The 13,404-nt window shown below is 42.7% G+C and overlaps 1 protein-coding gene across 3 annotated transcripts in view; it reads left to right on the plus strand.

Annotated features, from left to right (window-relative positions):
• Positions 1 to 13,404, plus strand: part of LSP1 (lymphocyte specific protein 1) — a 130,102-nt gene that overhangs the window by 106,458 nt on the left and 10,240 nt on the right. For all 3 annotated transcript variants that reach the window (XM_073604692.1, XM_073604693.1, XM_073604694.1), the window contains 3 exons: positions 1,447 to 1,581; positions 3,700 to 3,798; positions 3,880 to 3,954. In XM_073604692.1, the coding sequence (XP_073460793.1) occupies positions 1,447 to 1,581; positions 3,700 to 3,798; positions 3,880 to 3,954 (309 nt within the window). The remainder of the gene's footprint in view (positions 1 to 1,446; positions 1,582 to 3,699; positions 3,799 to 3,879; positions 3,955 to 13,404) is intronic.

Raw genomic sequence — 13,404 nt, forward strand, 5'->3', positions numbered from 1 at the left:
CTGTCTGCGGGAGGGAGAGGAGAAGCAGGTATTTAGCGGCTACATGGCGCTGCCCTCCTGTCAAGGGGTACGGGGGGGGGGCCTTGGAGCATGGAGCTGGATTGCAATGGCGACTCCTGTAGATACACCCCTGGCGACAGGGCTTCGCCCATTAATGCAGACTGTGCTGATGGGGGAGTCAAGCGATTTTCTTCAGGCAGGCCATAGATTATGCAGTTTTCTTTCCTTTCACCCTATGTGGGAGGGAAGAAAATAGCTTGGTTCCCTCATCAACACAATCAGTGTTGACATGGGAATCCCTCCCACCGGAAGAACACAATGATTAGCGTTGCAAGCTATAGCTAGCGGCACTAATCGTTTGGGAAAAACCCAGCAGGCTGGTTGTACACAAGTCAAACAATAAATCAACTTGTGTAAAACCACCCTGCCCGTACATGGCTTGAAATTCGGCCAGTCCCTGCTGAACCAGCCAAATTTCGATCTGTGTGGCCAGCTAAGGGGTTAAAATAGCTGGCAACATCACCTCCCCACCATCTGTCAAACACCTCATGGAAAGCAATTCCTCTCCAGAGGACAACACTTGTGTAAATGAGCCCCAATAGTGCTACGTTCTCCACAGAGCATCTGTTACTACAGCATGGTATAGACATGCCCCATGTACTGGGCCCAGGCCTCGTCAGTTCAAAAGGGAGGCGAGCAGGAGGGCCAGCAGTACTGTCTTATTGACTCTTATGCAGTGCTGCCGGCTTTTACTTTTCTTCCTCCGGCTGCACTGCAGAGGGATCAGTTCTAGTATCTGCGCCCCCTCCCCCCTGCTGTCCGGGACCCCTGTGTGCCCCTTTCCCCCACAGTTTTCCCTCCTCTCCCCTGCTCTCCCACCAGAAGGTGCTGAGGGCACACAGTCGGGTTATTTCAAGATGGCGAGCAGGGGGGGTTGGGGAGTAGGGGGGCTCACCATCCTGAATAAACACATTGAGCAGTCGGTACTGATTGCTCACTGCAGGGGTACATATACTTCCTCCGTGACGCTATACATTTAAATGGGAGAATGGGTCTTGTTTGGGGGGGGGGGGTATAATTTCTGCCTTGGCTGCAAAGCATAGCATCCCGGGCGTTGCATTTTAGCAAATATAATATTTGATATTTTCAGAGGGGGCCCTGTTAGGTTTTACTGGGCCCCGTGATTTCTGTCTGCACCCCTGGCTGCCCTCATCAAATTGCTACAATAGTGATGATCTACTGTATTACACTCCATGCGTTGTTTTTGAATACACAGAGGTTAGCTAACACTTTTTTTGTACTCGCGTAAACCTATACCTCCCTGTTTGTTGCTCTCCTGAGGTTTTCAGGATCATATTTTAGTATTCTGCTGCTTTTTGCACAAGATATTGTGATATTTGTTGATGGTTTGATTTTTATAAAAAATTTTATTTTTTTTTCCCGTAGACGTCCGCTAAGCCAGGCCGCTTGGTTCGGCAGCCATCTTTAGAGATGCTAAGCCCTACAGATCCTGTTGCAAACATAAAGAACCGATGGGAGGCTGGAGATATCACTGCAGCCACCAAGGCATCCACTTGTAAGGTATGACATCTATGTACAGTAAACTATGTGCTTCATTTATAATTCATATTTCGTATGCTTCTCTGTATGTTTTCTTGCACAATGCATAGTAAAGCACAAAGCAAAGTGCAGTGTGTTGTGCTTCTGTTAATTTTCAGTGTGTTGTGGTGCACTAGCAGCCTATTGATGAACAGACTGCCTAATGCAATGCATGTTAAAACGCACAAATATTATATGGTGCATGTGGGACACACAGTAAACAGGCCCTACACCTAACCTGTTCTGGGAGAAGTATGGAAGCTTGCTGGCCTCTTTAGTTAAAATACTAGTTGCCTGACTCCTCATGCATATCCAGTGGCTTCAATACTTTGCGTCACTGACCTGACTCAAATATGTACTTGCGGAGTTCTGTCTCCACTCACTTTACTTATTTTATGCTTGTTTTGGGTTATTGACCCAGAATGTATAGAAGCCATTGGATCAATATGGCAGCCAGGCAATTTGCAGCTTTGAAATGGGGTCAGCAATGGCAACAAAGCTAGCTGCAGGTTAAAACGGTTAAATTATAAAATGTCTAGTGTGCCAGTCATATGAATTATTTGGTAGTTCCTTGAAGGAGAAACCCTGTCTCCAGACTATTCATTTCAATACCAATATGCTCATAAGATTATGTGCATTTAAAATATGTTTACCTGTACAGCCCCCTTGCGTAGATGTCCAAATACCCCGAGACTGCTGCTGAGTCCCACCATCATGAATGTGATGTCAGCAGTCTGTTCTGTCACTCAAGTGACACTAAACCAGGGATCTCCAAACTATGGCCCTCCAGCTGTTTTGCAAAACTACACGTCCCATGAAGCATTATAAAACTGACATTGACAGACATGACTAGGCATGATGGGAATTGTAGTTCCTAAACAACTGGAGGGCCATAGTTTGGAGATGCCTGCTCTATACTATTCCCCTTCTCTCCTCCCCCCAGCTGCTACATAAAATGATATATGTAGGTAAGTGAGGGGTGGAGGAGCTGGGCCAGCACAGACAGTAATTGGACACTCCCGAAGAGTTGAGGGCTTTCAGCATAGGGCCCAAATGTGAGTTCCACTCAGTACAGTGTTCATCCCTGGCCAGCTGCAGCCTGCCATAGACTTTGACAGGTGGCTCAAACCACCAGGATGAGATGTATGGGTGCTAAATGCCCCTTTTGCAAGGAGCCTAACAGTATCCATACGCACTCCTAACCACCTGATATATCTAATAAATACTGTGCTTTTTCTATGACTAAACTAGTAGGGAAATAAGGCTTCTATGTCACCTCTATTCCATGTACATATATGAAAGCATTGCACAAACTGTCGGCGCTATATAAATCCTGTATAATAATATAGCGGAAGATTTTCTAAAACTAGAGCACACAATCTGGTGCAGCTGTGCATGGTAGCCAATCGGCTTCTAACTTCAGCTTGTTCAGTTTAGCTTTGCCAATAAAACTTAGAAGCTGATTGGTTACTATGCAGAGCTGCGCCAGATTCTGTGATCACCAGCTTTAGTAAATGCCCCCCCCTTCCGTTTATGTATATTTTAAAATGTTGGCTGCTTATTTTATTTACTAAAAAGGGAACAAATGGGGGAGCCAGCGTAGGTACAGCAGATTAAAACAAAGACTTATTCATAAAAAGTCAAATGGCTACCTCAGGTCTTCCATTGGACGTCTCCTCTGGCCCAGCTTCCATGCGTTTCACGCTGGTTGTAGCTCACCCGGCTGACAGCTCGCAGTCCAGTACAAATATACCTGGCTCCGCGTGGCATACCATCTGCGACTTGCGCCAGGACATCTCCATCTGGCTCAGACGATATTATTTGACACACTATAAATACTACTTTTGTGAGTGTCTTTTTTTATGAATAAATCTTTATTTTAATCTGCTGCACCTAGGCTGGCACCCCCATTTGTTCCCTTTTTGTGTCGCTCTATGGGGACCTGCCACTAGCATGGTGCACCACCACTATTGATTTTTATAATCGTGGACTCCTCTTAAGGACTTTTGAATTTTAGTGTGTGTGTTTTCTGTACCATTCTCCTTTTTGTCATTTAATTTACTGTTGGCTTCTTATACATTGTATTTATTGTTAAAACAGGATACAGAGGGCATCAACATTGGTGTATCAGACATGATCAACCAGTGGGGTAAAGGAAAACCAGAACCAGATGGGCAGACATCCCCTCCAAAACTCACAGTAAGCTAACAGACTCCCTGCAAATATGCTTCGCCAAGTGGACTAAGTGACATCATCATAAGTTGTGATTTCCGTTTGCAGGAAGTGAAGCCAGGAGATGTACTGAGCAAGAAGAGCTTGTGGGAACAGGGCTGCAAGTCAGGACAAATGGATAAGGTGACATTAAAATATCTGTGCAATCGAAAAGCCTTTTATGCTTCATTGATTCCAATTAAGTCTTGTAAAAGTGAACCTGTGCTTTGCCCATGCGTTTTTATTTAGCAATCCCCAGCATATGGTTACTTTTCTTTCGTGCCCCAATCACCAGCATTGCCACACGGGTTGCATGCTGCTCTATTTATGGGATTTCCATTGCTCCCAATGGCTAAACAAAGCAGCAGCAAATCAAAACTGAGTGTTCAATTGCGAGAACAGTGCTTGCTTTGCACTGTATGGTTAAGGCATAGGTTCACTTTAAAGTAAGTTTTCCTATTTTTTTACTGCCAGAGATGTTTTGCTGGAAGAAAAGTGCTACTGACAGTTTTAATGCTACTCATAGCTCCCAAATGACCCTAATTTGGAGGGACTGTCCATCTTTTAGAACCAGGTCCCTGGGTTTCTCCCCAGTTGTCCCCCTTTCTGGACTGATGTGTAGACCTCTATGACAAAATGCGCTATTCATGCATGGGAGTAAACTCCCATGCATGAATAATAGGGCTTACCTATAGGTAGTGTAAATATCTCCTAAACTTGCACAGTTTAGGAGATTTACTGTAAATGCAGCCGATGCATACTAGCACATTATGACATTGCCTTGCAGGCCAAAAACAGCCAGCGGTTTACTACCGCTCTAAGCTGAACTCCAGGAATTATTTGTATTTCCTACTTGCATTGGTCCAGCTTGGCACAATGTAAGTATGCATATCTCTTACCTGAAAAAACTAGGGAAGCTATACTTCGCTGTAGAAGTTGGCATTACTATAGTTATGGCCATAATCTTTTGGCTCCTGCTCGGGTTCTATGCAAGTGGCTGTTCCACTGCACATTGACTGCAGGAGGTTGCTTGCTTGGCACCGCTGCCATTCATAGTGCTATGTTTTTTTCAGTAAATACGAAACATTCTCTGATCAAGGTGGTGATTCTGATGCCATTGCCCATTCTCTCTATTTCGTCCAGTCAGAGAACACCTTGTATTATATGAAAAAAATAAAATTCAAGTTATTCTATGAATGTAAAGCAAATACTAGTGAAGTGCTTTAGCTTAACTAATCAAAGTGACATTAGCAAAAAATAGAAAATCTAGAAATACATCAATCAGTACTCTAAAACAATGTGATCTATAAATCGTATACAAATGTATATTAAATCCTACATGATGTACATTGAATGCGTGCAAAAAAAATGCAAAAATAAATGTGTAGTCCATGTAATAGACATACAATCTCTGTGAAGTCAATGCATAATATCCGAGAAATTTCCTTAGATCCATGTTATCTCTTCACATATGAAAACACTGCAGTGCACTTCACCGCCCCTTGTGGGTATCCTCTCACCTGGTACTGTGGATCCCAGTAGAATAAATGGGGTCGTGTGCACTTTTGTTTTTAAAAAGATTGTTTAGTAGTTCATCCTCTCCTTGTACTGAATCTCAGATAATGATCTGTCAGGAACAGATGCAGGTCAGCCAAATTAGGGAAGCACAGACATCCAATAGTGCAGACCGTTTCATATAGGTTTACTAATAAAATATAGGTATTGCACTTAGATGTATTCCATAAACAGGCATGTAATAAACCTGGCAAATGTCGTTCTCAAATATGGCGTCTTGATCCCGCCCAGCGCGATGACGTCACTGCCCAACTTGCGCGTTGCGTCCTGATTGGCTTTTTTCAAAGGATGAATTTTTCTATGATATTCTGCAAATGAAGGCATTTTCTTAGCGAGTGATCCTCCGGTGGTCAGCATGCAGTGGGGCATAGAATCTGAGCAGGACCTAGAAACATTTATCTCTGTAGCAGTACTGACTACAGTGATTTCTTGGTTCCCCAGCAGTCCCCCAGGCATGAGCAATGCATACTTGCATTGTTCCAAGCTGGACCAATGTAGGTATGCAATAAACATTATTCCTGGAGTTGAACTTTAATTGCCAAAAGTGTAATTTTGCACTGATCCAGTTGCTAAATTATTGCAATTGTTTTAAAAAGTCAGTGTATTGAAAATACAGTACTAAAAAAAGATTTACCCAGTCATTTTTCGTATTGAGGGGGTGTGTCATCAAAATATTTTGCCCCAATTTCACAGAAAGTTGAGAGGTATGGGTTGCCTGTCACTTATCTGGTTCATTCTCTTGTGTGTAAAGTTTGCCTTGAGGTACTGAGCTCTTTAAACAACCAGTTGTATGAAAAAAAGCAAACCTGTAAACAATGCATAAAGTGCCACCTGCTGGCGGCATATACAATTCAAAATATCAAAAATATATTAATTTATATTTAATTTCTACATTTTAATTTACTGGCTTTGCAGGATCAAGAGGTATTTTTGCACATTTTACAAACAGATATAACAAAACATTTTTTAAAGGCATAACAATTAGACAAAAAAGGAACAAGTAAGAAAAGTCCAGTGTTTGGTTTAAATACATTTTATTATAAAAAAAAATGTACAACATTTATTTTTTTTGTCAGCTACACTTAAAGTAGACTTGAGGAGTGTAAATGTTCCTCCTGGAAAATCTCTTAAGCACTCTAGATACTGTTTGTAGCTGAATGCTGCCAGCCACAGCCAAAAATACACTTCTATTCATAAACTAAAAAATGCTCCCTACCCTGGAGACGTTTCAGGTAATGGGTTTCCTACAGCTGCTGACTAGGCGCTCACTAGACTAAGCCAAGTATAATTTATGATGATATTCGCTTTCAATAAAAAGGAAGTGGAACGCTTTTGGCTCTCCAGTTCTTGCGAAATTAGAGTTCTGAGAATGCTGGAGACACACCGGGCTTGTGAGTTGTAAGTTGTGAAGTGAGGTAAAATCACATAAGCTTTATCATGTTAATTTGAAACCTTATTCTCTAATTTTAAATCTGCAGCTTTCATTAATATAATACCTTATAATCCTGCCATAAAGGTACTTGTTCAGGCATTTCCTGTATGGAGGTGGCAACACTCTATCTCTGTCTTCTAATTGGGTTTAATGTTGTCACCCTGTCAGGCTGAATGGAAACAATCAGATTTCTGCATCCACCGTATACAGCGCAGATAGATCTCTCGCTGTGGTGGGTTTTTTTTTTTCTTGTTCCCAACAGATTTGTATTTGTGTATAAGAATAACATACAGAAGGCTTAAACATGAGTTATACAGTAATATTTTTTGGAACTACAAGGTCTATTTTTAAATTAAATACAGTCCCTTCTGTATGACCCGCAACATAGTGGGTCCGGGCCCATAGTGTGTTTCAGGATATTCAATATTCCGATGTAGAACATTTCCTAGTTTAGCTGTCCAAGTTGGTTTTAAATGGCTCCATGTTTTAGTCAGTTAGGGCTGGGTTGAGGGTGTCGCTTTTTGTAAAATAAGTGGTCTTGATAATATCCTCAGGGGATGGAGCAAGACTAGTATTTAGTAAGGGTTTGCAGTATGTTTTGTATGTGTAAGAGGGTCCGGTGTGGCGTATTTGGGGGGGGGGGTGTTGTAGGTATAGAAAGTGGGAACATGGATGAGGGAGGTGGAAGAAGTGGGAGGGGGGGGTGGAGAAATGAAGGATATAGGCCGTTTCTGACTTCCCTCCTTAGTGGCTAATAAAGTGTAGGCGACCCAAACTGGCATTGCTGTTGGAGGGGGACAGCCCTTGAAAGGATGGGGAATGCTAAGACAAAGCTTGGGTACAGGAGGAGAGGTACTACCGGGTTTGGGGAACTGAATGTGTAATAAGATTAGATTTGTCCTTATGTGGGTAGATTGTGTAAGCCTGTGGTTATTGTATTCTGACAGTCCTAGTCCACGCCTGTCAGAATACTCAAGGAGCAGCTGCATCGGATTGTATCCAGTCGTTGTTTGACTATTTTCCACCCAGCTCCTTCGTTTTTTTTTTTGGGTTTTTTTGGGCGGGAGGTGGCCTACGGAGCCACCCACATAGCAAATTCTGTCTGCTTTCTCATTCAAGCTTCAAATAGTGTGCACACTGCAGTCATGGCCTATTATCATCAGTATTGGGGAAACCCACCCAGGCCATGCAGTTATCGCTGGAATACAGGAAGTGGCTGCAACACTGAGATGCAAAAAATGAATCAGTTTTGCAAACAGTGTTTTAAATAAACAAGTACTTGGAAAAATATGGATTGTGCAATTGCTGATATCCTCTTGCAAATGCGAATTCCCTGGCTTCACCACTTTCTGAGATGCTGACCTAGAACAAGCATCCAGATCAGAAAGTCACAACTCCCCATCTGCATTTTTGCTCCAGGTCAGTCTTAGAGTAGTAAAGCTATTGGACCATCATGTTAGCCAGGAAATTGGTATTGGGACCGCTTCTATATTACCTCAATACAGCGTTTCCTCCAGGTTAAGTGAAGTAGGCTGATGCTGGGCTGTCTAATTTTCACTCTGTTGCTTAAAAGTAGCACTGCATCAATACAATACAAGGCCTGGACCACCTATAGGATGTGTATTTGTTATAGGGGGTAAAAAACGTACAAATACAAAGCTCAGTTAAAGCTTCTTGTAGTCTATCCCTGATTTAACAGTGCTCCTATTGTAACTAACAATTTTTCCATCATCCTCTGGAGTTGGTGATTGTAAATGATGTAAAACAACCCATTCAGTTTAAAATTGAAATGAAAGACAAAATGTGTGGTATGGATATAAAAATACATTATAAATACAATTTTTTTTTTTTCTCTTTTATAAGTGATTACATTCCCTCTGTTCCCAGCTGCATACGAGCTGGGGGGAGGAGAAGCAACAGCACACTGAACTTTCCAGTGAATGGCTGTGCAGAGGGCGTGTCAGGACAAGTCTGATCATTGGAGGAGAGCCGGCGTTTCGTCAGATTAGGCAACCCGTTAGAATGTGTAATGGAAGTGACGTTTCGTCGCCACCATCTTGCTACACCCCACACTCCTCCATAGTAAGGCTAGAGTGGTAAGGGGGCAAGTAGACATCCTGTTACACTCACCGTAGTTTAGCAATTTACACTTATTTTTAACAGTAAACTGAGTTTATATAGTGAAATACAGTACTTAGAAGTCCGTCTGACTGTTTATATGTTGAATTTTAAAAGCAGCCAACTTTTGTCAGATTAGCAAACCTATGAGATCAGCAGGCTTGCTGCTGCTTTTAAAATTCAACATCTAAACAGTCAAACATAGTTCTAAGTACTGTATTTCACTATATAACTTCAGTTTACTGTTAAAAATAAGTGTACAATGTTAAACTACGGTGAGTGTAACAAGATGTCTGCTTGCCCCCTTCCCACTCTATCCTTACTGTGTGCGAGTGCGAAAACATCACTTCGGTTACACATTCTGACGGGTCGCCTAATCTGATGAAACACCGGCTGAGTTCCCAGCACAGCCAGAGAACTGACCAGTGTGTTCTGCTTGGTGTGGTCAGCTTCTAATGGGACTGGCAGGAACACCAAGCATTTCACACAAGGGAAGCAATACAAAGAGAACAGGATACTTTTTAATACAAGTACATGGTACAGCAGGCAGAAATGATGGGGTAACAAACCCTTTATAAACACTATAATATCATTTTTGGATAGAGTAAGGGAAGGTTATACCCAATGTAAGGTTTATTTTTGCCATCTTTGTCCCATTGTGGAGATTTACCTTCACTTCCTGTCCCCATAGCCAAAACGGGAAGTGAGGAAATCCCTACAAATTAAGGGAATTTCTTGGGCCCCCAGAACTACTGTCCCCTTTGGAAGATTTCCTCTTTTTTACTGTTCTGGGGACAACCCAAAAGTTGGTATTTTCTTTTACTATCAATGATAATGGTACACAGGACAAATAGAGAGGGTGAATCTCTCTACCGGGGGGGAGAGAGGGGGGGCACAGACAGCAATAAAAACTGACAGGTGTTCTTTTTCCCTCTCCACTCCATCCAAGACTAAAACGTTTTGCCTTAAGTTATGCTTTAACCACTTGCCGACCAGCCACCGTCATTATACAGTGTCAGGTCGGCACATTCCCACGAATCGCTGTAGCTGTACGTTGGTCCTTTAAACGGCTCTAGCAGGTGCACCCGCTGCACAGTTGAGGGACATGATGGGTTTGGCCGGCGGCCACGACGTCCGCCGGCCACGAGAGCCAGAACGGGGATGTGTGTGTGTAAATGCACACCCCCATTCTGTCAGGAGAGGAGAGACAGATTGTGTGTTCCTACTAAGTTGGAACAGCAGTCTGGCTCATCCTCTAATAAGTCACATCCCCATACAGTTGAAAACGCGTAGCAGGGAACATGTTTAACCCCTTGATCGCCGCCTAGTGTTAACCCTTTCCCTAGTAGTGACATTTACACAGTAATAAGTGCATTTTTATAGCACTGATCGCTATATAAATGTCAATGGTCCCAAAAATCTGTCAAGTGTCTGATCTGTCCATTGCAATGTCACAGTCCCGCTAAAAATCGCAGATCGCCGCCATTACTAGTAAAAAAAGAAAAAAGCCATAAATCTCTTCCCTATTTTGTAGACGCTATAACTTTTGCGCAAATCAATATAAGCCTATTGCGGGGTTTTATTTCCAAAAATATGTAGAAGACTATATATCGGCCTAAACTGAGGAAGAAATTTGTTTTTGTTTTTTTTTAGATTTTTTGGGGGGATATTTATTATAGCAAAAAGGAGAAAATATTGCTTTGAACGGAAAGGCAAACTTTTGGACAGTGTGGAGATGGATTAGAACCCGTTAGGATCCTATTATCTGTGCCTCTGTTAGGGAGATTCACCCTCTCTATTTGTCCTGTTTATCGTTCTCATCGAAAGTAAAAGAGAACCCCAAATTTTGGGTTTTCCCCAGAACAGTGTAAGAGGGGAAATCTTCCAATGATGACACTAGTTCTGGTGACCTGGAGGACCCCAAGGGAATCCGTATATTTGCAGGGATTTGCTCTTGCTTCCTGTTTTGGCTATGGGACAGGAAGTGGAGGTAAATCAACCCAACGGGACAGATGGCAAAAAGGAAAAATAACTGACAGGGGTTATAAACCTCCCGTACGCAATCCAAAATTAAAAAAAAAAAAAAAGTTTTGGCTATAGTTCTATTTTAATTGTTGTGGCAGAGCTGACAAAAGTTGAACACGGTCTAGAAAGACTATGTAAACAATGAGCAAGCTGGGGAAGGCAGCGGGGGGAGGAGGAAACATCCCTTCCCGCTGCTTGTAATAGCTAGACCGTCCGATTGCTGTTACAAGAGAGCCGACTGCCAGCTCTAAAACACGGTACCAGGGTGATGCCTGTAGCTGCGGACGTCATCCCGATACAACCACTTGAAGTCAAACAACTGTACTGCCAATAATAAGGCTGGCTTCACATCCATGCTGTAATGTGCAGTAAACTGATCAAATCTATCAGATGTGCCTAAACTGCCCAATACTATTGGTGCCACATCCCAGGATGAAACAGACAGCAAAACTATGGGAGGGATTTTTAGGGCACCAATGAAAATCCATAATCTAGTAAAATGCAAAAAAAAAATTATATTGTCGGTTAAAAAAACAATATGTAGATATCTACATATTGGTTTGTAACTGACTATATAATCTTTTTTTTTTGTATTGTAGCACTGTACCCGTAGGGCTTGCTGTGTGACTTCTTAGGCATCCCTCTGATTACCTGCAGCCAGTTGCTAGGGGTTTTCCTTTATTCCTCCCCCCCATTTACTCCCGCTTGCTCGTTACTCAATGAACAGTCCAGGGTATTGATATTTATTGTGGAACTTGGGTGGGAGAAGGAATAGTGGGAGACTCCAACTTGAATGATTCAGTGGATAAGGACAACTCTCACTTGGCCTCACTAAAAGATTTGTGGAAGCAGACACGCTGCTTTTACCATACTTCCACTTGTATGGAAGAATTAAGTCTTCTTGCTCTCTTGCAGCAGACTTGATGCAACTACTGTTATCTTCGGGACACTCTATAGCATCCCCTTGACTGACACCCATCCACTGACTCTTCTAGCTGAAAGGGTTGGCCCTCACAGGACAGGCCCAATGACACAGATCTGTACTCGCTGTAGGCAGATTCAGATCCTCGCTGGTGTCCCCCTTCCAGTCACCTCTGCAGGACCTCTGGGTTCAGCTCCTTTCTGACTTCAGGCCCTTAGGTCGACTACCCAAGGCCGCGTGACAACTGCTAAAGAGGGGGCCGCCCTCCCCCACCCCGGGACCCCGCTCTCCAGCTGAAAGACCCCAAGTACATGTGCCCTTGGCATTTATACAGTATCCCAGCATGCATTGAGGCATTTTCCTCTGCCAATAGTCAGGGCTGTAACAATGCCTGTGCCCTCACTTGCCAGGTCCCCTCCCACCGTCCAATATGCCTCCCTATTGGACTAATGTGGGACATTCAGACAAGCTGAGCTACACCTGAGAACCATGAGCAGACATTGCCAATAGATCCTGCTCCCTGGTAGGCAGAGAGCACTCTAATTTTGCCTGACCATCTTCCTGGTAAGCATAATGACCAAAAACTATACTCTTCTAGCACCTACCAAGGAGGGTGCTACAGTATTTTACTATATCAATGATTTTCATTGGTGCCCTAAAAATCCCTCCGATAGTTTTGCTGTTTATGTGCAGTGAACTGTTTGTTTATACCACATAGTAAATTGTGTGTTGTACCACGTTACTGCAGTGCACAATCAGTGGTGTGCTGCAGTATAGAATGTGTGTTGTGCACACTGCAACCAAGATCCATTCAAGCATTGTAGTACAGTGCATTTAAAAAGTTTGGTTTTTAGGTACATTTTGGTGTTAGCGGCCCTCTATAAAGAATAGGCTGCCTTTACTTGACCCTATCAACACAAGGTCACTTGCATCCAAAAGCATACCTGCTAAATGAAGAGGCAATATACCTACCTTTCTGGTGTTAAGAATGCCGCTTCACTGCTCCCTACAATTTTTCAACCAGTTGGATCAGTTGAATACCTGTCTCTTCCATCACACGCAGGATTTCTCACACCAGATACTTGTAATAGCTGAGGAATTAGGGAGCAGCTAAGTGGCAATGTTTAAGACATGTGCTGATGGAAAGGTAAGTGTATTTCCTCTTTTAGCAGGTATGGTTTTGACTACAGATAACCCTGCGCTGACTGGGTCCTGTTAATGCAAAACACATAAACTTGTGGTATACTGCATGTTGACATGGTCTGTGCCAACGCACTGCAACTTACCGTAGGAATTTGAATAGGCCCCAACTTACCATTCTGCTGAGTGACTTTAGATCCTAATGTTCTTAGAATACAAACAAAGGCATTTGTCAACCAAACATTTTATTAAGCACATGTATGCATGTCCTAAGCTATATATATATATTATTTCTTACAGGAGTAATAATGTACTCTCAGACTTGCATTAAATGGCAAAATCAGGAATTGTGACTTACATAAAATACTTAATATGATATCAT

The sequence above is a fragment of the Aquarana catesbeiana genome, linkage group LG11, assembly GCF_042186555.1.
Source record: "Aquarana catesbeiana isolate 2022-GZ linkage group LG11, ASM4218655v1, whole genome shotgun sequence".
NCBI lineage: Eukaryota > Metazoa > Chordata > Amphibia > Anura > Ranidae > Aquarana > Aquarana catesbeiana.